The sequence below is a fragment of the Arvicanthis niloticus genome, chromosome 1 (assembly GCF_011762505.2).
Source record: "Arvicanthis niloticus isolate mArvNil1 chromosome 1, mArvNil1.pat.X, whole genome shotgun sequence".
NCBI classification, from domain to species: domain Eukaryota; kingdom Metazoa; phylum Chordata; class Mammalia; order Rodentia; family Muridae; genus Arvicanthis; species Arvicanthis niloticus.
Window position 1 is genome coordinate 62685502 of NC_047658.1, and position 24507 is coordinate 62710008.

Sequence of the window (24507 nt, forward strand, 5' to 3'; positions counted from 1 at the left end):
TGGGTCCTGTCTCCTAACCAGGAAACCGTTCAGATGATGCAGCATTCAGCCTCATCTGTGAGATGATGTCTCTAGTTCTGCTCTGTCTAGTATCCTCCACAGATGTCTGCAGCCTTTCCTGTTTCTCTCTGAGACCATTATTATTATTAATTTTTATCTTCCTCTGGCTCCCACAAAAACACCCTTTAGTCTACTAGTTTATCAAGAAATCACCACATTTGTTTTTCAGGAACCCAGAGAGAACTCTCTGTGGCTCTTGCCCTTTTCATCCCTTTTTATTGTTTTAGCCCTTTACAAACTCATTATCTGCCAGTTCAAGTCATTCAGGTCCTCGACAGCCTCTTCCATGTAGTAATCATCTCTTCCACCACAGACCTCAGTGAATCCACTGAACCTCCCTACCAGTTTTAGAGTTTCTGGTGAACCAAATTTCTCTTAAAAATTACTCGAAAATATACTTGTATGCACTTGAGTGCATGTGCCTGCAGAAGCTGGGAGTATCAGATTCCCTGGAACTGGAGTTACAGGTGGCTATGAGTTGCCCAATGTGAATGTTGGGTCCTCTCCAAGAGCAGTAGTTGCTGGCAAACTGCTGAGGCACTTCTGCAACATCTTAACTAAGCAATTTAACCTTATTACCATAGAGTGGGGTGACTTAATATGGTGTCTCCTAATGAGATAAACATGAAACAGGAAACACGTCTTCTGTGCAAAGTCTGAATCTAATCAAACCTTTAGAGCTGTTACAGTAAATACTGAGACTAGAGGGACAAATATAGTATAAAGAATCAAACACAAATTCAGAATGTAGGACACATTTCAAAAGTATTTTCATAAAAGACAGTGTTACGGAAAGTAAGAGCTAAGGCATTGGAAGGACATCAAAGAGAACCAAATACTAACACTATAAGCTCATCTCCTATTACAGAACATAATAGATTTGGATTATTTGATTATACACACTAGGCTTAGCTTATTAATGGGTTGTGAACCCATTCAGGGTTGTACAATTTAGTGATGGGAGTTAAAATACAATTTTGGTAGCACCAAAAAGTTTCTGGGGGGAAAAAAAGTAATGTATAAGAAATCCAAGGTGTTTCTGACAGTGCTTGCCTGTGTTTCTTTGCAACTTTGATGCAACTTTGGCTTGGAGCATATACCATGCACTTTGAGCTGTACATGTTATGACATGCAATGCTAACGAATGTGGTTATGTATGAACTACAGTGTTTTCATTGCTCATAAACAATTTTCTGCTCTTACAGTTTAATTATAGAAAACAAAGACACAATTTCTATGATCATTCTTAAATATGTAAATAACAAATTAATACATATTTAGATTGCAGTATAAAATGGGTTGACTTTAAAAACTGTTGAAAACTTGGGTTTCTGATTTTCAAAAACACTCATTTATGTTTGTTGTGCATTTTTGTGGCATATGCACATGAATGTGTGTAATTGCAAAGGCTAGAAAAGGGCTGTGTGGCTACAGGAACTTCTGGAAACCTGGCTTGTTATGTGAGTGATAAGATCTGAATTCTAATCCTCATAATTGTGGAGCAAGTGATATTAGCCACAGTCATGTCTCTCCAGCGCCTTGAGTTCCACCAAGATTGCTAAATGAATTTTAGCTTTGAATTTGTATAGAATTTCCAACCATCTCTGAAATGATCCTATACAAAGCAACACTCTCATCAACAATTCTAAGATTAGAACATTAATTAAATGTGAAAAACACTGAAAATGCTCTTAATGTCATACCAAATACTCAGTTTGGTTTTTTTTGTTTGTTTGTTTGTTTTTGTTTTCGAGACAGGGTTTCTCTGTTGCAACCCTGGCTGTCCTGGAACTCGCTCTGTAGACCAGGCTGGCCTCGAACTCAGAAATCCACCTGCCTCTGCCTCCCAAGTGCCGGGATTAAAGGCCTGCACAACCACTGCCCAGCTCAGTTAGGTTTTAATCTTCCTGGAACTTGCTCTGTAAAACCAGGCTGCCCTTGAACTCAGCGATCCACCTGTCTGCCTCCTGAGTGCTGGGATTAAACCATCACTGCCTCCCTGCCACCCTCCCCGAAGCTGAGCAGTTATGTTTTATTTTAGCTAACAATTAAAAGATATTCAAGTTTATGTGGAAGCCCAGGATCTATGCTCCTGAGAACTGTAAAGGACAGGAAGCTGCTTTGCAGTGGCATCAATGACTGCGGACTCAGCTGAGAAAGAATATAGAAAGCTTTGGTGACAAATCATCCTGCCCACCCACCCACCCACCAAATAGTAACAGTTTAGACAGGAAATCTTGGACGAGCTCTCTTAAAGACTGTGATAAACATGCTGAAGTGGAGCTTTCCACAACAGAGGGCTTCTGACGGGCTGTGAGTGGGGAAAGACTACGCTTTATTTAAGTGAAGATGACTGGGAGTGTGACCATTCTTCAGTGGCTATATAGGCAACACAAACTGGACTTATATTTTTCTTCTTCTTTTTTTTGTGGGGGGAGGAGGTCTCGTGGTAGGTCACAAAGGTAGCAGGTAGACCTGAGAGGACTGGAAAGTGAGTGTGATCTGGGTGTATGGTATAAAATTTCCAAATAATCAATAAAAAATTATGACAAAAAGATATTTTGGTTTGTAAAGACTTTATTTCTCGATGTCTATATTTTAACAAATCCTTTTAAATACAAAATCAACATATTAATACAGTTAATGTAAAGAAAAGTGCTCAGTTATCGAAATCACAGTATTCTGGAGGAAAAAAAGCCATGGTGGAAACCTTGGAAGATAAAACAGAGTCTATTCTATATTCTATATTCAAAATGTAAAGACTGTTCTCTGTATCAGTGAACACAAAAATTTCAAAACAGATTTGCCATTACTTAAAAATTCTGGGAACTGGGTTCATATGACTTTATATGAAAATACTTTTGGTGACCAAGTGTTTTTTGTATCAGACACTAAAAGTATTATGAAAATGGAAGGCAGTGTCCATCTGACTTCTGAAAGGCCATCCCCAAATGGACTTCTCCTACTTTTAGCCTGATCATTTATAATCACACTTAGGACACTTTTGGTTTTCAACTATTGTTATAAGTATAGTCTTTAACTTCTTAATTAAATGCTGGTTTTATGTGTGACTTTTATCAGTTTCTTCCTTGGTAACTCTTTTTGGTCAGGGGAATAATGGACAGCAAGGCATTCTCTTAAACACCTGTCCCTGAATCCAAGACTATCTGAAATAAATACTTTTTTAGTGGTAGGGGGCACCCATTCATCCACATCATTTTCAAGGTTCTCAGCAGCAAGGCAGTGGTTGAAAATCTTTGGTTGTGTCAAACTAGATATAACAGGACTTTTGGATTTCTGGCTAGATGTTTTTACATTCTTTGGGCAGGTTGGGGTGGCTTGATATTTGCCAGTTAGAGGAGACATTTTTGTGCTTTTATAATTAGTATTAAGATTTGAATATAAGGAAGGTAGTATTTTGGAAGCACAATTTAAGCCATGAATTCTTTGGAAGAAGCCTGCAACTGGAGTTGACTGTGAACATGGAACAAAGTCTTGGCTTTCTTCAAAATCACATTCTGAGTCTGACTGAGACCTTGGTCTTGGATACCTTGAGGGTGATATGCTTTGCAAGGACTGTTTTTGTGAAGGTTGGCTGCAGTTCTCATTTATAGGATACTTTTCTGTGCAAGGTGCTTCCAGTGGTAACAAAATATCCTGTGGTATTTTGGTAATTTCTGTTTCAATGTCCTTATCTTTACCAATATAATCAAAAAGATCAGCAGAAGCATTGTAACTATCTTCATGATCAGCAGAAAAACTTGGTGTCAAGTTATTGCTAGGCCTGTAAGGCATTTCTTTTGATGTATTTACACTTTTTGGGCTACCACATAGAGTCTCTAAAGGATACGTGAGTTTCCGGCATATTGTGAAATTGTCATCTTGCTTTTTTGGCCAGCTATAATTCTGCTTATTTTCTAATTTGTGAAGATCAGAAACATCACTGTGTTTTTTAGAACAGTTTTGAATTGCCAATTTTCCTTTTGTTCCTGAAAGTGATTTTTCTCCACATCCAGTAAAATAGCTGTTACTGAGATCAGAACAGTCACTTATTGAGGTACTGGGCCTGCATGAAATTTCATTCCTTTGTTGCAAGATCCCACTAGTCCTCTTTTGGGTAACAGAGGCTTCCATATCTTTTGAAGATGTAAACAGAGCTGATGAGCAAGTATCTGGTAGAAAATACTTGGAGATATCACTTCTATTACTGCCTATAGAGATACCCTCTTCTGTCTTGTCTGATTTTGATTCATTTTGAATTTGAGGACTTGAATTAGACTTGCAGTTGGAAAAGAAGGCCTCTTTCCTACAGTCTTCTTTCACCATTGCTTGTGATGATTTTAAGCCAAAAGGTGGTGTATTCAAGGCTCTAGTATTTCTCCACGGAGTCAATGATAATCTGCTGTAGTTTTTGTGGCATTTATCAATGCTATTATCCATACCCTGTTTTCTATTCTTAGCATCTATCTCAGTTACAGCAATCTCACTCTCAACAACTGCTAGAAACTTGTTCAGGCTTTCAGAAAATGGTAGATCATCCCAAATCAAGGAGTCAGAGTTCTGGGAAGCACTTGCTGTTTCTTCAGGTTTCTGTGATGACAATGAAAATGCAGAAGACCTCTGCTGAAGGGAGGGGGTAGTATTTACTTGATGATGCTGGTAACATGGGATATCATACTGGGAATAATCATTTTTTTCTGCTTTACTATAGCTTTCTAAATTATGTTCCTCGAACGGTTCTTGCATTTGTGAAGGGGAAAAATTAGAGTCAGACAGTCTACTTTCATGACAACTGTTGCAAATTGGACTTGGTAAACCTAATTCTTCACCCAACTTTCTTGTTGTATTATTCTTGTCCATACAAGAAACAAAGCTCCATAAACTCTGAAGGGAATCATGGCATTTCTTAGTACTAGTGACTTCAGAACAGGAAATGCAGTGTCTGGTTTGGTTAGGAGTACCACTGGCCATGATTTGTTCTGAAGCTGGAAAGTCATCATTAGATGTTACTTGTGAATCAGTAAAAGTCAGTTCAAGAGATGGCTCCCAGAATCTGAAAAAATCCTCTCTGCTACTAGACTCTGAAAACCAGGATGTATTCCCAGAGCCCTGTATGCTGTTAAGACCACTGTCTGAGTGATCTGAAGTGAGTGACTGGTTGCTATGTTCCTGAGAGCCACAGTGATGTTTCTTGTGTAAAAGCGGATGTAAATAGTCAATGACCGTAAAGCCTGTAACATGTGGGTCAGGCAGAACAATCTGGGAAGCTACGAGTGTCCTGACTTCTCCTCTGTGCTTACAGCAAGGCTGCTGAAAGTTACTGGAATCTGAATTGTGTCCACATATATCTCCAAAATTCTATGAAAGAAGTAAATAAATTTTAATGAGAACAAAATACCTTTCTTTTGGCTCAACGAGGAAATAGGAATTTAAAGGTTAAGGGAGATATAATGATAATCCCTTTAACTGCAACTCCTATACTATTACTGAAAGAATAGCACACATCAAAGATCATAAACGTAGGCAGAGACTTATCTTCAGATCTTTGTTTCAGCAGTTACTGATGCTGGGGTCCTAGATATGCTTCCTAACTCCTCCATGCCTTATTTGTCTCATTTATGAAATAAAGATTATTTGATTAACAATAATACAATCATACAAAACTTAGCACATGGTAGTTATTCTGTTATAAATGATGGTACTAATATATTTGTGAAAGAAAGAACAGAAAAGATAACTAAATTATGTAATATTTTAACAAAGTAAAGTTCCTTAGGTCTTGGTTTATCTTTGTCTTTGGGTTTTCCTTGGTGCCCATTTGGTAGTGCTATATTCTCTCCATTATACCACATTTAGAGTATAACTAAATTTCCATGTATACTTTTTAGTTTAGATCAGTTTATTACTACTCCTTTAGAGTTAGTACATTTTAAAACTTTCTACTGTTATGTATTTAAGAACATTCTTCTGAATTTATTCTTTTTGAGACAGGGTCTTATTATGCAGCCCTGGCTGGCCTGGAACTTGCTCTGTGGATTAGGCTTATCTTGAACTCAGATCCAACTAGCTCCGTCGCCTGAGTGCTGGGAGTAAAGGTGTATACCATCACAACAGTCTTTAATCTGTTTTTAATGTTTTTAATCAATATTCAGATATTCACCTTTAAAGTTGTTTCTCTCCTTTTATAAAAGACATAGATACTAGGTAATTTGTATAGAATTCAGAGTTAAAAAAAGTAATTTTTCAAAACAAAATATCTAATAATTTTTCTAATTCATAATAAATTCCCCCTTTTAAAGCTCTGAAAGCACTGAACTGAACTTCTTTGGCTTTTGAAATAGGGAGGTTGTAACCTTTGTTTAAATAGACCACATGTAAACTATTTTTATAGTTTCAAGTCCTTCTATAGGCTTTACTATCTATGTAACTTCTAAATACAGCTTGGGAAATTACAATCATTTCAGTACAGAGTACATTCAAAAGAAAGATGCTTTAATTACCGTTACTCCAAACACAAAGCTTTGTCCAACAAAACACTTTTCTACTGCTGTGGTCAATAGGCTCTCAGTTCTACCACTGTCCAGGGTTTCTGGGCTTTTACTAGAATCCTCAAGGTACCTTTGGGAAAAAAAAAAAATAAAGTGGTAAGCTTTGAAATTTTACCTTGCAGTAAAATCAGAAGACACAATTATTTTCAAATATGTCATGAACCTTGTCAGTTACAGAGAAAAAAAAAAGTGTGACCATGGCAATTTGTTTCTACTAGGTTCCTGCAGCACAAAAGGAGAAAAATATTTAAGCTCTGTCTCCCAAACCCAACTCATCAAATGTGAACAGATATCTGCAAGGTCTGGGGAGGAAGCTTAGTGTTTGTCCTTAGTTTAAAAAAAAAACAACCAACAACAACAACAACAACAAAACCAAAAAACAAAAAACAAAAAAAAACCAAACTGCTCACTTAATCTTCAGAGCCGGAAATTATACTAAGGGAAAGTAAAACCAACTGTGGTAGGAGTGGTCGTTGTGGTCCCTTTCCTGCAGTTTTCTCTAATGAGGAAGCACCACTGCTTCTGCAATCGCATTGACACAAGGAGTTAAGACAACTATTTTTGTTAACCATCTAGCAAAAAAAATGTTACTACTGTATTGAGTATACAGAAGGATTTATATAGGTGTCTGCACTAGTGTGCAACCATATGAGCATGTTTCTTCTGAAAAAATGACTAGGTGAAGAGGAATGAAGGTTGACAATGAGAAAATATTTCATTTGTACGGATTCTTAGAGTCTCAAGGCTGTGATTAGGTCAAACTCAAGGGATGAATCTGCAAAATGTCTAACCCAGATTAGAGTTTTTAAAATATTTTAATTGTAGAATAGTTACTCAGACATTAAAACATGATTATGCAGTTTTGAGAAAATTTCCTTTCCCAGTAGTTATCTTTTAAGGAAACTGATGGCCTGAGAAAAAGGGTTTCTTTTTAGTAAATGACAAATACCTTCAATACATGTATTTCTAAATATCATTAGCATGATGGACAAGCAGCCAGGTTAAAAAACAAAAACAAAAACAAAAACAAAACAAACAAAAAAAAACACTTTAAAGATTCTTACCTGTGTAAACCAGTGGCAGTAAGTCCAAAAAATGTATCTAAGCAGCTCCCAAATACAGTAATGGCAAATATTTTGTTGGATTTGGCCACTTTCAAGGACAGTTTGTATCTGTAATTGGTACTTTCAGCGTCACCAGTAGAGCCACATTTGGGACAAATAAACCTAGAAAAGTGGGAGAAAAAGCATAGAGTTCCAAATTTAGAACAGTTTGTATAAAAATACTCCTAGTAAATTCAATTCTTCAATTCTTTATGGCTAATGACCTTCTTTTCTCCCTCCTGAGATAGGGTGTTGTATGTGTGACATAACTGAATCCTACTGTTATATAGCTAGGGTCAGCTTGGAACTCTTGAGATCCTTTATCTCTCTCTCCCTCTGGAGAATGGGAATACACCCACACACTACTACACCTAGGTTAATGAACTTCTTTATAGATTTAAGTGCAAGGGCATTCACATTTGTAAAAGAAACATTTCTAAAGCTTAAATTGCACATTGAATCCCACACCTTAAGTGTGAAGACTTCAACATCCCACTCTCATCAATAGACAGGTTATCCAGACAGAAACTAAATAGAGAAATAATGAAACTAACAGACATTATGAATCGATATTGTGTATTCCACAAAATTTGAAAATCTAAATGAAATGGACAATTTTCTTGATACCACTTACCAAAATCAAATCAAGATCAGGTAAACAATCAAAATAGTCCTACAACCCCTAAGGAATTAGAAGCAGTCAGTAAGTCTCCCAACTCCCCAAAACAAACAAACAAACAAACAAACAAAGCCCAGGACCAGATGGCTTTACTGCAGAATTCTAGCAGACTTTCAAAGAAGAGCTAATTAATACTCTATAAACTATTTCACAAAATAGAACCAGAAGGAATATTGCCAAACTTATTTTATGAGGCCATAGTCACTCTGATAACTAACCACAGAAAGATTCAACAAAGAAAGAGAATTTCAGACCAATTTCTGTTATGAATATTGATGCAAAACTACTCAATAAAATACTCATAAATCAAATCCAAGAACTTATCAAATACACCATCCACCATGATCAAGTGTGCTTTGTCCCAGAGATTCAAGGACGGTTCAATATATAAGAATCTATTAATGTAATCCACCATATAAACAATCTGATATAAAAAAGATCATATGATCATCTAATTAGATACTGAAAAATCCTTTGACAAAATCCAACAGCCCTTCATGTTATTAGTCTTGGAGAGATCAGGAATACAAGATACATACCTAAGCACAATAAAGGCAATATACAGCCAGCCAATAGCCAACACTAAATTAAATGGAGAGAAACTTATAGTAATTCCGATAAAATTGGACAAACAAGGCTACCCACTCTCTTCGTATTTATTCTATGTGGTACCTGAAGAATAAGACAACTAAAGGAGATCAAGGGGATACAAGTTGGAAAAGAAGTCAAAGTATCAATATTTGCAGATAACATGATAGTGTATATATAAGTGGCACAAAAATTCTACCAGAGAACTCCTTAAGCAACATGTCTGGATAAAAAATTAAAACAAAACAACACAAAACAACACAAAACCAGTAGCTCTCCTTTATAAAAATGATAAATGGCCGAGAAAAAATTAGGAAAATAACACTCATTACAATAGCCACAATTAATATATCTTGGTGTAACTAATCAATCAAGTGAAAGACTTATATGACAAGAATTTCAAGTCTCTGAAGAAAGAAACTGAAGATATCAGAAGATGGAAAGATCTCCCATGCTCATGGATCAGTAGGATTAACATAGCAAAAACGGCCATTTTACCAAAAGCAATCTACAGATTCAAGGCAATTCCCCATCAAAATTCCAACACAATTCTTTACAGACCTTGAAAGAGCAGTTCTCAACTTCATATGGATAAACAAAAAACCCAGGATAGCTAAAGCAATCCTGTACAATAAAAGAATTTCTGGAAGTATCATTATCCCTGATTTCAAGCTGTACTATAAACTAATAGTAACAAAAACTGCAGTGGTATAGCATAAAAAGACAAGTTATCAATGAAACAGAAATGAAGATACCAGAAATAAACCCACATGCCTATAGATACTTGATTTTTGACAACGAAGGGAAAACCACACAAGGGAAAAAAAGAAAGCATCTTCAACAAATAGTGCTGGTCTAACTGGATGTCTGCATATAGAAGAATGCAAATAGATCCATATTTATTACTCTGCATAAAACTCAAACCTAAGTGGATCAAAGACCTCAACATAAAAGTGGACACACTAAATCTAACAGAAGAGAAAGTGGGAAATAGCCTTGAATGCATTGGTACAGGACATGACTTCTTGAACAGAACTCCAACAGCTCAGGCACTAAGATTAACAAGTTATTTAATGAGACCTCATGAAACTGAATAGCTTCTGTAGTGCAAAAGACACCATCAATAGGACAAAATGGCAGCATACTGAATGGGAAAAGGTCTTCACCAACCCTACATCTTGACAGAGGACGAATATCTAAATTATTTAAAGAACTTAAGAAATTAGATATAAACCAAATAACCCAATTAAAAAGTGGAGTACAGAGCTAAACAGAGAATTCTTATTAGAGGAATTTCAAACTGGCTGAGAAGCACTTACAGAAATGTTAAACATCCTTAGTCATCAGGGAAATACAAATCAAAACAACTCTGAGATTCTGCCTTACACCTGTCAGAATGGCTAAGATCAAAAAACTCAATTGAGAGCATACAATGACAAAGATATGGAGCAAGAAGAACACTCCTCTGTTGCTGATGGGAGTGCAAACTTGTACAATCACTTTGGAAATCAATTTGGTGGTTTGTCAGAAAGCTGAGAATAGATCTACCTCAAGACCAAGCTACACAACTCCTGGGCAGAGATGCTCCATCTCACCAGAGGGACACTTGCTCAACTATGGTTCATAGCAGCAGCTTTATTAGTAATAGCCAGAAACTGGAAACAACCTTAATGTCCCTCAATCAAAGAATGGATTTTAAAAAAAAGTGGTACATTTACACAAATAGAGTATTACTTAGCTATTAAACACAAGGACATCATAAAATTTGCAGGCAAATGGATAGAATTAGAAGGAGGGAAATGGGAGGTGGGTATCAGGTGTGGGGAGGAGGGTGTTGGGAGAGAATGGAAATTGGTGGAGATGATGAGCAGAAGACCTGGAACAAGGAGTCCATTGGGTGACCCTAGCTGAGACTCCTATCAGTGGTGGATATGGAGCCTGAAGTGGCCACCTCCTGTTGCCAGGTGGGACTTTCAGTGGAAGCACTGGGAAACCAACCCACCTACAAAACCTTGGACCCCAAACTTGGCCGGTCTACAAGATGTGCAGGGATATGGTGCAGAATTGAAGGAATCTCCAAACAATCAATAACTGGCCCAATGTGAGACCCACCCCATGGGAGACAACCAACTCCGGACACTCGTAGTGATACTCTGCTCTGCTTGTAGACAGAAGCCTAGCATAATTGTATTCTGAGAGGTTCTATCTAGCAGCTGATGGAAACAGAGACCCACAACCAAACAATAGGGGGAGCTCAGGGAGTCTTGTGGAAGAGTGGTAGGGAGAACTGAGGGAACCAGAGAGGTCAAGAACACAAAACCTACAGACTCAAATAACCTGGGCCAATGGGGGTTCACAGAGACTGAACCACCAACTAAAAAGCATACATGGGGTAGACCTAGGCACTCTACATATATTGCAGCTTGGTCTTCATGTGGGACCCCTAACAACTGGAGTGGGGGCTGTCTTGTACTTTGTTGCCTGCAATTGGATCCCTTTCCCCTAGCTGTGCTGCCTTGTCTGGCCTCAGTGGCAAAGGATGTGTCCTAGGGGGATACCCATGGCAGGGGGTGGGGGGCTCACAATCTCTGAGGAGAAGGCACGAAGAGAATGGGGGGAGGGGAGTATGAGGGTGGGACTGAGAGAAGGGGTGGGGGCTGCGATCAGGATGTAAGGTGAAGAAAGAAAGAAAAAAACATGGTAATCAAATACTAGACTCTTTAGTCCAGTCTATACTCCTGAGCTCTTGAAATGATTCAAAATCTATCATAGATCTGTGCTAATTATTATTACTTTTTCAACTCTAAAGATAAATTTGTCTGAATCTACTCATATAATATCATTCAAATCTGCTGGGGTGCTAGAAGATGGCCATAGAATAAAGAACACTGACTCAGTAGAACATAAACCTAGTTTTTTTTTTTTTTTAAATGAGTGCCAAGGTGTAGCAGTGTGAACTGTTTGGAATACACATAATAATATTTTTAGCAAATCTTAATCAATATCCACCAATGTTTTTGCATTTATAAAGGTTTCTCACACACATCATTTCATTCCATGTGTATCCTCTTTACAAATGGGGAAACTGGTTTGAATTTTTGCCCAAGGTGGCAATGAACCTACTCAAATCTGAAGCTTTCGTTTCCTATCTTGAAATTCTTGTTTTTGTTTTTTCTCATCACAACTACTAGAAAAACAAGCCCTGTTAAATGACAAATAGCATAGCACTGACAGCTTGGGAAAATGTTTTATTGCACATAAGCTTAGCATGGGTAGACTACACTACATATGCTTTTATAAAACAACTGCACCGAAGACATTTATTCATATAGTTCTTAATCGTTTAGCAAAGAAGCTGGATGGAAATAAATAAGTATTAATGTGGTAGGATATAGATTAGAACCTCTCAAACTTTAATAGTGTAACAATTACTTGAGGATCCTGTTAAAATTAAAATTGTGATTCCTAAGTCTGAGACAAGTCTCAAATTACTGTATTTCTAATACTCTCCCATGTGAAACTGATGGAAAAAGGCATAGAAACTACAGTCAAATAAAGACCCTTCATTTAAATCCTTGGGATAGTCTCAGATAGGCTGAGCTGCCTGGAAGACTCTCAGACCAACTGATACACCTGGAAAGGACACTCTTCAATCTGTTGAGCAGCCTGCAGTTGTGAAGTGTGCTCTATGTTTCCAGCTTTCATCCATGCTAGCATAGGTTTTAGTGATACAGCTGTCTTTGAGACAGTTTTGCTGCCTCACCCATATTCCTATATGGCTAAATCCCTGATTTATAATTTTGGGACAATACATATTATATGTTATGCTGAGTGTGCATGTACATACTTGGTAGCTAAATCCTTATATAAAGGACTTAAGTAACTTCTATATGAATGTCGTTTCTTTGTTTCGTAGAACTCTTTAACTGAAATCCAACTTGGATTCCTATACAAGAATGAAAATGCTGAAATAAGGGGAGGCTTTCAAAGACTACCTACTATTACACTTAGAGATACTTATGACTGCTACTCTAATCTCTCTCGCCAGAGTGCTTCCATGATGTTGTAAGACTGAAAATTGTAGTTTCTGTGTTTGTACGTGTGTGCATATCTCTGGAGGACAGGAGTTGCTTGCTGTTGCTGATCTTCCTCTACTGCTCCCTAGCTTAAGCCTTCGGGCCCGTCACTTGCCCACAGCCACCAGGATGAGCTTCTTTTCAGCTATCATACCTTCAAATTCATTTGCATTAAATTTGGTAAAGCCCCTCTTTTTTGAAATGTGGATCTTTTGGTAGATAGGGAACTTGATCTTGGGTCCATGCAGGGCTTCAATCACATGTTCCTTATTCTCCAGCTTGATATGGATGTACATGATCTGGGCAGTGTGAACCCTAGCACTGCACTCCAGAACTTCCTCAATGTACTGGTCTAGAGGATATACTGGGACAGCATTGAGATAAGAGACATGACTATTAGTGTCTTCAGGGTCTCTTAGGCAACAGGCCTCATATACTGGCAAGATTGGTCCTGTTTACAGCCACTGCATAAGAGGAACACCTTATTTTGGTTTGAGATAAGAGTCTTTCACTGAATCTAGAATTCACTGATCAGCAATACTACCTGTCAGCAAGCTACGGGCATCCTGTCTCCGCTTCCTTGGACTGGTACTAAAGGCACACAACGGCTTTTTAAAAAAGCATGGTGTGGGGTTCTGAACTCTGATCCTTGTATTGTGATGCTTGTACAGCAAATACTTCACTGAGTCATTTCCTTAGCCCTTAGGATGTACTTGAAATATTTCTACTCCTTGATCTAGGAGATTAAAAGTTGTCTCTACCAAACACAAAACACCTACTATGGCCAGGCAGTGGTGGCGCACACCTTTAATCCCAGCATTTGGGAGGCAGAGGCAGGCGGATTTCTGAGCTCAAGGCCAGCCTGGTCTACAGAGTGAGTTCCAGAACAGCCAGGGCTATAGAGAGAAACCCAGTCTTGAAAAAAACCAAACCAAATTAAACCAAACCACAACTACTATGGCGGTCCTTGCTAAGGATCTGGGGTTGAAATATGATGGGCAGGGGCTATGGAGGAACTCATCACAAACTTGGTGGCTAAAGTAGTGGCGTAACAAAAGAGAATTTCTATATCACATGTTGGCTGATTTCAACTAAGTAAAAGGAAAAGCAGAAGTGACAACAGAAAAAGTTAGGCATCATTCTTGAGGTCTGTGGTATTATCAATGTAATATGAATAGGCACAGGCTACTTTCCAGTGAATGACATTTCTACAGGTAAGGACCAGGTGCTATGGGGTTTTGTGCATCTAAACAATACAATTGGAGCTCTTTTCGTAGGGTTTTAAGTGGGAATTTGAATATAAACTATACTGGTCAGAGGTAATATGGCAAATATGAATGCAGACCATAGTCACATTGTTTAGCCTTGAATGTTTCTGTACCTAACTAGCTGGGTGTGTGATCTGGGACAAGTCACTTCACTTTTCCAACCTTCAGTTGTCTACAAATTTAGTTATCAACCCAACATCCATTTCATAAGAATCTCTTATATTAAAGAGACATAATGTCTGCAAAGCTTCTAGCATCATGCCTAGCACACAGTAAACATAAATTGTATAAACTCGTAACACTAGTCTAAAGAGCTAACAGTGGTAGTATTATTCAACCCAAGTTTTTGTGAAAGATTATCTTTAAGATAAATCCTTGGTCTTTTGGGCACGGTGATGTAGGCTTGTGATCCTAATACTTGGGAAGCAGAGGCAAGAGGATCATAAGTTCAAGGCCAGCTGGGCTATATAGTGATACTCTAGCTCACATGGAAAAGACAAAACTTTAAATAATATTTTACATCTATGTTACTGATATTATACAAATGTTCTGTATAAATGATTTGGGCAAGACTACACAGCTATAACTGAGATGGTTGTAGATATGATGGCCAATGTTTATACTCTCCCTACTTGGGATGCTTAGATAAAAGGACTGCTACAAGTTTGAGGTTAACTTGGGATGCACAGTGAGTTTCAGGTCAACCCAGGTCACAGAATAAGACCTTATCTTAATCTCCTGTCATCCAAAAAAAAAAGGGGGGGGGGGCAGGAGTAATATCAAAGTCAAGCATTCTGACTCCACAGAAAAACCTTGTTAAGCATCATGATGGCATACTTGTAAAAAATTTTCAGCAAAAATGGGTGCCATTTTAGAAGTCCTCATATATGTCATGTACTGTACTAGATTTCTGTGTGTTACTTCTATATAATTATTCCACATTGTAATATTATTATTCGACCTTACAAATATGTAATTAGACTCATAGTATCTACATCTCCTGCCCTGTGTAGTTCCATTAGTAGATGTTAGCACACCTATCTGCAATCCTCAGCAGCATGAATACTCCATAGTGTTTTAAAGAAAGGTTTTTAATCCCTCCCCATACCCCATTCAACTCTAAATTGACAAGTGACTAGTGAAAATTATTAGCTCACTACTTTTATTTAAATATTACTGGGCATTACTGCCATCTTTATCTTAGGTCTAGACATAAAGTTGTCAAAGAACTCCAAACCTAACTTTTCTACTCTACAAAGATAGGTGGTATATATATCTTGGGATCTCAACTATACCTGGCTACAGTGATTCTATCATGGCATTCAGATGTAGCCAAACAACACTGTAGTTGTTGAACAACAGATAACTAGAATTTGAACATATCTGACTTGAAATTCTGAACTTCACAGTACTTGCAAAAGTTTCAGAGCACTGACATGACTTAAAAAGTTGTAGACTTTGAAACCAGGGTTACCATACCAGAGCTATGAATTCTAGAACAGTCTGAGCTGCAGAGAACCATTCACTAACAAACAAACATACAATCACTCATTTTGGAGCATTTGTATTTCAAGTTTAGATCAGGGATACTCAACCAACAAAGTCTATGCAAATATTCTTAAATCTCCAAAGATCTAGAATCAGAAACATGTCTGGTTCCAAGTATTTTATATGTATTAGTAAGCATGGAACCAGCTACTAAGTTTACACACACACACACACATACACATACACACACACACACACACACACACACAAATACATATATGTATATATGTGTATGTATATTTAAAAAATAACACAAGGACCATGAAAAAAAATTCTTAAAACTTTCCTCTAGAAATTGGATTGCTACTCAATTATATTCTAAGACTAACAGAAGAACCAACCTTGAAATTTTTCGAGACAATCTGATGTTCTGGTATGTAGAATTTATTGTGCATTTGTCCCGAGTCACAGAAAGTGTCTACTTATATTTCCCCTTATACAATTTTTACTTTTACCTTTTGGAGTCCAGAATTATCCTAGAGAAGCACCTTTGACATGATGGATATATAAAACTTGAATTCTGGAGGGCAAGTACTGAGGCAAAAAAAAATTTTCGTCTTCTATTCATGTGTCTATACTTTGTCCTACGGGAGAAAGCAAGCAAGAGGTTCAATGCGAATGTTAACTCACACATGAATATCAGTCTCCCATGCCCCCCAGTGGACACCTTTACTGTTTAATAGATCACCAACTTCTCCAAATCCACAGCTGGAATTTCACCATATTTCTGAATATAATTCTTATGAAAACCAGTCAATATTATCTCATTTCATTATCAGTGAAGGCAGTGTCAATATACTGGCTTTTCTTTTTTGTACTGTGGGATTAAATCTGGGGACACATACATGGTAATCAAGTACTAAACTATATCCCAAGGCCTGTGATGATATACTGAAAAGAATTAAAAGAAAAACTGAATGACTTCTTCTGAGCAACCAGTCTATTCTAGTAATTTATTAGAGAAATCACTTAGCTTGTTCACATTTTTTACAAAAGATACAGAAGTTGTGGTTACAATTTTAATGGGAAGGATTTTCCATGAACCAACTTCTTTCTTCCTCCTCCCTGTGCTTTTTGAAGTTCTCCCTGTTTTGTCCAGGCTAGTCTTAAACTCACGGACTAAAGTGATCCTGAGGAGCTCAATTATTCAGGACAGTAGCTGAAAACTGCTTTAGTAGATTGCATTGAGTAGAGTTTTACAGCTTGAAGAGAGACAAGAGACATTTAGCAAATAAGAATGCTACCTGGTTGAAAAGGTCAGGGTGGTTTTTGTTTGTTTTACAATCCTTTATACAAGCGTGTCAAAGATATAAAAGCAATGCTCTCTTCTTTTATAATTTAATTTTAAAGTCTTTAAATTGTACATTGACTTACCATTTTCTCTTCAATGATTAACTTATATACAGCATAAAATAAGTGCTTTTAAGAAAGAAGTCTATGTTTTTTCAGAGAGTTATTTAATTTGTAAAAATGTATGATCTGTTTCTGGGACTGGAATCAGTAAATTCTGACAAAGTAAAATTCAGCTAGGCATAGCTTTTCAAAGATCATTAACAGAAATGTGTTAACTGTAAAAGATTTCTACAAATCCTGTGTCAATATGTACAACAGAGGAAGGACTGCCTGGTCTGGCCTCAGAGGGACAAGATGTGCTTAACCCTGAACACTTGAGGCTCCAGGGAGTAGGCAGGCCTGGCAGGGATGTAAGGAGGTGGAGACATTCACTTGAATGAGGGTGGGGTGGGGGTGGCGGAATGGGATGAGGCACTGTGAGAGGGCAGACTAGGAGGGGTTAACAACTGGAGTGTAAAAAAATTAAAATAAAAAAATCTTGTGTTAAGACATAGTATTTCCATGAAAATAAGATTTTTCCTATTACTTTTTCCAATGATGTCTCACTAAGTATATAAGCTACACTTAAGGGTACATCCCATACCCAGCAGCAGATAGCTAATACAACAAGAACTCAAAATTTCTGTCTCATATTGCTTTGTTTGGGCATTTTTTCCTTACTGATCTTTTGCTTGTATATTATAGTTCTGAATGTTTATGGCGTTTGTGTGCACATGCATACATGTGTGCTTTTCTTGTGAATTTTCTTTTTTAAAATTCTTTTTATTTGCTTGTTTCTTTTTCTCATTTTTTTTTTTTTTTTGCTATTTCCACCTTCTATTGAAGATAATTTTTTTTTCCCTCATAATATATTCTGATTCTGGTTTCTTCCCCTCTACTCCTCCCAGTTTGTCCCTACCTGTCCCCCCATTTCAAAGCATTCCTTTTTTGTCTCTCATCAGAAAACAAAACAGGCTTCTAAAAATAAAATACAAAAGTTAACACATTGGAAATGAACAAGACAAGAAGGAACAGAGCCTGAGAGAAGGCCCAAGAAGAGAAATCCATTCGTTTACACACTTAGGGATCCCATGAAAACCCTAAACTAGAAGTCATAACATATAAACAAAGCACCTCTGTATCCCCTGTACAGGCTGTCTTAGCTTCTGTGAGTTCTTAAGTGACTTGTGACTTGATCGTGTTGATTAGTCCTCCATCCCCGCTGGCTCTTACATTCTTTCTACTTCCTCTTCCACTGGGTTCCCTGAGCCCTGAGGGAAGGGATTTGATGGAGACATCCGGTGTAGAGTTTTTCCAAGGTTTCTCATTCTCTATATATCTATCTGGCTGTGGAGTTTTCTTCCCATCTGATACAGAAGGAAGCTTCTCTGATGATAGTAGAGCAAGGTACTGATCAAGATAGCAGAATGTCATTGGGAGTCATTGCCTGCTGCTGCTATTATTATTATAACAGTAGTGCTTGGTTTTATCCTAGGCCTCTGGGCTTGTTTGTTCTCTAAAGACAGAGAAAGGTGTAGTGCTGGATGAGAGGAGAAGAGGGAAAAGTCTGGAAGATGGAGGAGGGGAAATCATGATTAGAATAGATTGTAAGAAAAAAGTTTTCAATTAAAAAGAATTTCCCCAAAAATGAAAATTTGTAGATACAAGTTAAATATACAGACCACCTCTCTATATTCAGAAAGGGAGTGTAGAAAACCCTAATCCTTTATTATGCTTGTTTTGGGACTGTAGGTATACATGATTTGGTTACAGTTTTGTCAAACACATCCATATATTACTAGATCTGCTTGCCACCTAGGAAATCAAGTAGTTTATGATATAATTTACAAGGAAAAGCAGAAAGGGGTCTACCAAAAACTCATCATTAGTGCTAACAGTTCAGTTTCCAGTCTTGTTTAGGCAGCCGTGTTGATGAGACTTCATGGGGGAAGCCTCTGCTATTTCAGCTATGTGGGTGCTAGGAATTGAACATCAGTCCTAAGAAAAAGCAGTGTTCTTAACCACTGAGCCATTTCTCCAGACCCCTTTTCTTTTCTTTCTTCTTCTTCTTTTTTTTTTTGTTTGTTTTTTGTTTGTTTTTTTTTTTTTTGTTTTTCGAGACACAGACCCCTTTTCTTATTTTATTGCCTCTCCTTGGCATTTATGTTCTAGTAATTTCTTAAGGGAACACAGAAAGGTATTATTCCTTGCCTTTTGCCTTACTAAAGGTTTTACATTTCTTTGCTGCTTTCCATTCATTTCCATATTTCTTTTTCTTTTTTTAGGAAAGTTTTTTGTTTGTTTGTTTTGTTTTTCGAGACAGGGTTTCTCTGTGTAGCCCTGGCTGTGCTGGAACTCACTCTGTAGACCAGGCTGGCCTTGAACTCAGAAATCCGCCTGCCTCTGCCTCCCAAGTGCTGGGATTAAAGGCGTGCAACACCCACTGCCCAGCTCATTTCCATATTTCTATTGCATACATGCATACAGTCATGCCCAGATTTTATATGGTGCTGTAGATCTGCACTTAGGTCCTCCAGCCTGTACAACAGGCAGTGATACCCACTGAGCTATCTTCCTAGCCCTCTCAGTTTAAAACTCTGATTATGTTGTGGGCCAATCTTTAGGAGACCCAATACAGAATTCTACATTCTATGTGGACATTCAAAAATATTCTTTATGCACTGTGGGTTGTACCATCCCTTGTCAGGTAGGTCTCTGCTGTTTAAGAAAGGTAGCTGAGCGCCAGGCAGTGGTGGCACACACCTTTAATGCCAGCACTTGGGAGTCAGAGACAGAGGCAGGTGGATCTCAGTGAGTTCATGGCCAGCCTGGTCAACAGAGCAAGTTCCATGAAAACAAGGGCTACATAGAGAAACCTTGTCTCCAAACCAGAGGAAAGAAAAAATGACAATGACAACGATGATGACAATGACAACAACGACGACCACCGTGACCACCACCACCACCCAGTCCAAAATAAGGAAAAGAGAAGTATATAACTGAGAGCCACATGGTAAGCAGTGTTCCGCCATAGTCTCTATTTCAGTTCCTGCTTCTAGGTTCCTGCCTTAGCATCCCTCTGTGGTGGACAAATCAAATAAACCTTTTCCTCCCCTCATCAAAAAAATTATTTATGAATTTTATTACATAGATACTTTAGATAGGTTGGTTTATAATTTAACTAAGACACCATGCTGTACTGAGAGTACATATGTTTTCCCCTCAAGTACTAGGGATTGAACTTGATCTCATCCGTAGTAGGCAAGCATTTTACTACTGAGCTGCATTTTCAACCTCTTTTGAGACATCTTGTAAGTTTCCCAAGGCTGGGCTGGAACTTGTGATCCTCCTATCTCAGCTTCCAAGTAGATAGGATTATAGATTTGTGCCACCAGGCCTGACTATATAAGTGTGTGTGTGTGTGTGTGTGTATTACAACTCACCAATACAAGAAAAACTTAATATAAGCATGACATTTTGGAATTAATTTTTAAATAATGCAATAACGAATTGCTACATTTTAAGGTTGGTTGTTGCCTTTTATTTAAGAGTTTATTGCCCTCTAGTGGATCAAATTCGTATGTTAAAAAGCACAACAAGACTAAGAATTGAAATGAAAGAAGTCTGTTTATTATTTTTAATTGGTGGTTTACCTGGTACAATCGCACCTGTTTTTCACCTGTAAATCTAAGCAGTGTACCTCATAAGACCATCTTACCACTGGAATTATAAAAGCCTTATAAATTATTTCCTTGTATTATTGTAAATCAGCCACAGGATCATAGCAAGACCCTGTAAACACACTTTAGCATCTTGTGAAGCCCACACTGTGTCTTGGAATTGTAGTTCTGCCCTTTTCCTAAATGACTATCTAAATACTTAATAAACTCATCAACTTTGCTCAGTCTTTTCTGAGGCACAGTCAAGGATCAGGTTTAGCTGATGGAGGTCCCTAAGGAACTTCTCAGGCAGCTAGTGGATACGCACAAAAGGCAGAAACAAGATTTACAGCAGAAGATGAACTATTGTTGAAAATGACTGTTGAAACATTAACCAGGCAAGTCTTGGAGCATACAACATAGCTTTTCTATGTTTGGTATCATTTCTGGGGTATTTCTAACAAAAGACAGAGAAGGGAGCATTTGAGGTAGAACAAAAGCAAACAAACCAGGATGCTGTGTTCAAGAACAGGAAGTTAGTGTGGATCAGGCAGATAATGTGTTCTATTTATCAATGTGTATCAGTGAAACAATGCAAAGACTTCCATAATGTCACTTCTTACAGGAGAGCCAACTGTATTTACAAGTCTCACAAATTCAAAGTTTAATAAGTAACAAAAATTGAATCCTGTTAAGTCTTTCTTATCACAAAATCCTCTCAATTTTAGGAAATAATATTATTTCTAACTAGCCATATGGCCAGATACTTATCTCCCTCCACATCCATGTCAAATCCAACAGCTTTACCCTCCCTCCACTCTCCCACCATGACCTTTTTTGAGACAGGGTCTTTCTATATAGTTCTGGCTCTCTTGGAACTCACTGAGTAGACCAGGCTGGTCTTGAACTCACAGAGATCCACCTGCCTCTGCTTCCTGCCCAGCTTATTCCTTTTTAATAGTTATTCTTTTAGAATTTCATACACTATATTTTGTATTTCCCTTCCCCACTTTCCCACCCACCCAACTTTAGGTTCTTCCTCAAAAATAAAAAGCAAAGCTGGAAATGGTGATATGAGCCTTGAATCCCATACTCAGGAGGCAGAAGCAGGTGATCTCTGTGAGTCTGAGGCCAGACAAGGCTACATAGAGAGACCTTGTCTCAAACCAACCCAACCCAACCCAACCCAACCCAACCCAACCCAATCCAACCCAACCTAACCCAACCCAACCTAACCCAACCCATTGTGGTTAGATAACTAGGACTCCCCCCCTCCCTTCTCCCTTCCCTTTCCAAGCCATGTCACATTCACCAAATGAGTATCAATTCTTCAAAGGGGACTTTCCAGATCCATGGTTATTTCTAGACCCATTTTTTTTTTTTTAAAGATAAGATTTTCCTCTGCAGCCCTTAAGACTCTTTGTATCTCAGGTTGGCTTCCAACTAGAGATTGTCATGACTTAGCCTCCAGAATGCTAAGGTTAGCGATATAGGTCTCCATACTCAATTTTGCTATTTGGTTTAACTTTATTCAAAAAAAAAAAAAAAAGGTGTGGAGGTGGAGGTACTTACCCTAGGACAGCAGTCTCTATTGTTAATTGAAGTCATCCAAAAACCTGGTCCTTCTTGGCATAATGAAGGCACTTAAAAATTTATCTGAGGAATTAATAAAAAATGACAGAGTGAGTGCTCCATGATCCAGTTTTGCAAGGTCAAGAAACGACTTTAAATCCAAGATGCTTTTAAAAATGTTTTCAAGGCCAGCCTTGGTGGGACATACCTATAAATTTATAGTACTTGTGAGACAGAGGCTGGATGATCAGGAGTTCAAGGCCAGTCTTGGGTATAAAATCCTGCTATCTTAATTCACACACATAAAACAAAACAAACCAGAACAGCTTTGCAAACTAAGAAATTACAAACAAGTCAGAACAAGCCTTGGGTGTGGGTAGGATAAAAAGAAGTTTGGGAGGTTGAGAGGATGGTGCCTTTGAGGAACACAAAAGATAACTTGGGTTTGGGGATAATTCAGTATGTCATGAACAGAGTGTGTGTGATATACTGGCTTTCATCTCCCATACTGAGGGTGTGTGTGTGCCGAGGTGGGGGGGGGGGGGAGTGTTGGTATGGCAAGGACTAGAGCTGAAGTTGGAGGCAAGCAAGGCCAAAGAGCTTTTAACCTAAGCTAAGGAATTTGGACTTAAGTAATTTGGGACGAACAGAACCTTCTAAAACAAGTTAAACGCTGAGTATCTTGGTCAAAATTTTCTCCTGTCTGGTCTTATGGATAAGGGATAAGCAGGGGAATCAGCTGATAGACTACTGTCACAGCATGCAACAGTCACAGGTTAGATTGCCGTTGTAGCACAGTTCAGAGGGGAGTTGTAGTTGGATCTCAGATGTGGATTCGAGAGATCAAGGAAAATAGAAGTTTCAATTTCTGGGTTGCATGCATTATTCGGTAAAATACTTTCTCTGAGCAATCAAAGTAATCTGAAAAATAAAACATCTTTGCCAGCAACTAGCACTATTCTGCATAGTACCTGCTGACATATTTTTATGTCCCAATTGAAAGTCGAGCCCTTTCCTTTCTGGGCTTCTGGGGCACCGCAGCAACAGTAAAGTGTTGACAAACATTCGCCAAGGAATATGAAAAGGTCTGACTTTCCCCTTTAACCTCGTCTCCAGCTTTTACGGCCGTGAGTCTTGAATCCATATGGAGCGCAAGGTTACAGCGCCTCGTCAGGAGTCTCCCGACCTAGAGCCCCCCAAGAACTCCTTTCTTCAGCTTCTCACCTGAGGCAAAGGACCCAGACAAACCCGGGCAACCGAGACGGGACACCGATCGCTCAGACAGCCGCTCTCTAAACGCCAGCAATCGAATCTCCCGCGTCCTCTTCCGCTGGAAGTACCGTCTTGACGGACTTTCAGGAGAGCCAATCAGAAAATGCTCCGCAGGGCGTGTCGCTTATCTCCGCCCCCGCCCCACCCCCGCCTCGCCAGCGACCCTTCTGGTTAAGCTGAGGGTGGTTGTGGGTTTCGAGGGACGTTCTCAGTCGACTGGTGGAGCTGTAGTTCTCTCGGCGAAGAGCGGGGGGGGGGGGGGGGGGGGGAGCCGGGAAGGCTCGAGGTGTGGAAAGGGGTGGCTGCACTCCTGAGACGGACGCCGAGGGCGTGGGAGCGGGTAGAAGTTGGCGCCGCGGGCTGGACAGGAGGGGGCGCTGTTGTAGATGGAGTCGACATCGCGGAGCCTGGATGGATTACTGAGAAGGCTGCCTGCGTGGAAGACCCAGCAGCTACAGAAGGGATGGGTCGTGCGGGGCATCTTGGATGGGATGACCCGAGAACTGAATACCGTGGGGCTGATTAGGCGGCAACAACGGAGGCGAAGAGCCCGAACAGCCTACAAGGGGACAGAGCGATCTGTGAACCTCGCTCCATCTCCTGCTACCTGAGAGACCCAGGGTCGAGTTCCTGTATTTGTTTCCTCATCTAAGTAGAGAGGAGAGTCAAACGGGGCCTGAAAGGTTGCTGTTCTGGTTGCATGAGAGGTCACGTGTGTGCCGTCATGCCTGGTGAAGATTGACAATACATTCTCTCTCCCTCCCTCCTCCCTCCGCCCGCCCCGTGACATTATATAGGATTT

At 38.9% G+C, this 24507-nt stretch overlaps 1 protein-coding gene across 1 annotated transcript; it reads right to left on the minus strand.

The window, feature by feature from the left end:
• Window positions 1-2619: 2619 nt before the first annotated feature.
• Ddias (DNA damage induced apoptosis suppressor) lies at window positions 2620-23953 on the minus strand. Its single transcript, XM_034486424.2, has 6 exons — window positions 23658-23953; window positions 22434-22517; window positions 16326-16454; window positions 7673-7834; window positions 6561-6678; window positions 2620-5418 (listed from the first exon to the last, which is right to left on the minus strand). The coding sequence occupies exons 3-6, from the start codon at window positions 16436-16438 to the stop codon at window positions 3109-3111; spliced, it is 2703 nt and encodes a 900-aa protein (XP_034342315.1). The 5' UTR covers window positions 16439-16454; window positions 22434-22517; window positions 23658-23953; the 3' UTR covers window positions 2620-3108.
• Between the last annotated feature and the right edge of the window lie 554 nt (window positions 23954-24507).

Coding starts and splice junctions, on each gene's coding strand:
- Ddias (XM_034486424.2), bottom strand. CDS start 16,438: ATGAATAGAAGACGAAAATTTTTTTTTGCCTCAGTACTTGCCCTCCAG. Junction 7,835..16,325: donor ATAATTCTGGACTCCAAAAG/GTAAAAGTAAAA, acceptor CCACTTTTCTAG/GTTTATTTGTCCCAAATGTG. Junction 5,419..6,560: donor GCTTTGTGTTTGGAGTAACG/GTAATTAAAGCA, acceptor CTTCTTTCATAG/AATTTTGGAGATATATGTGG.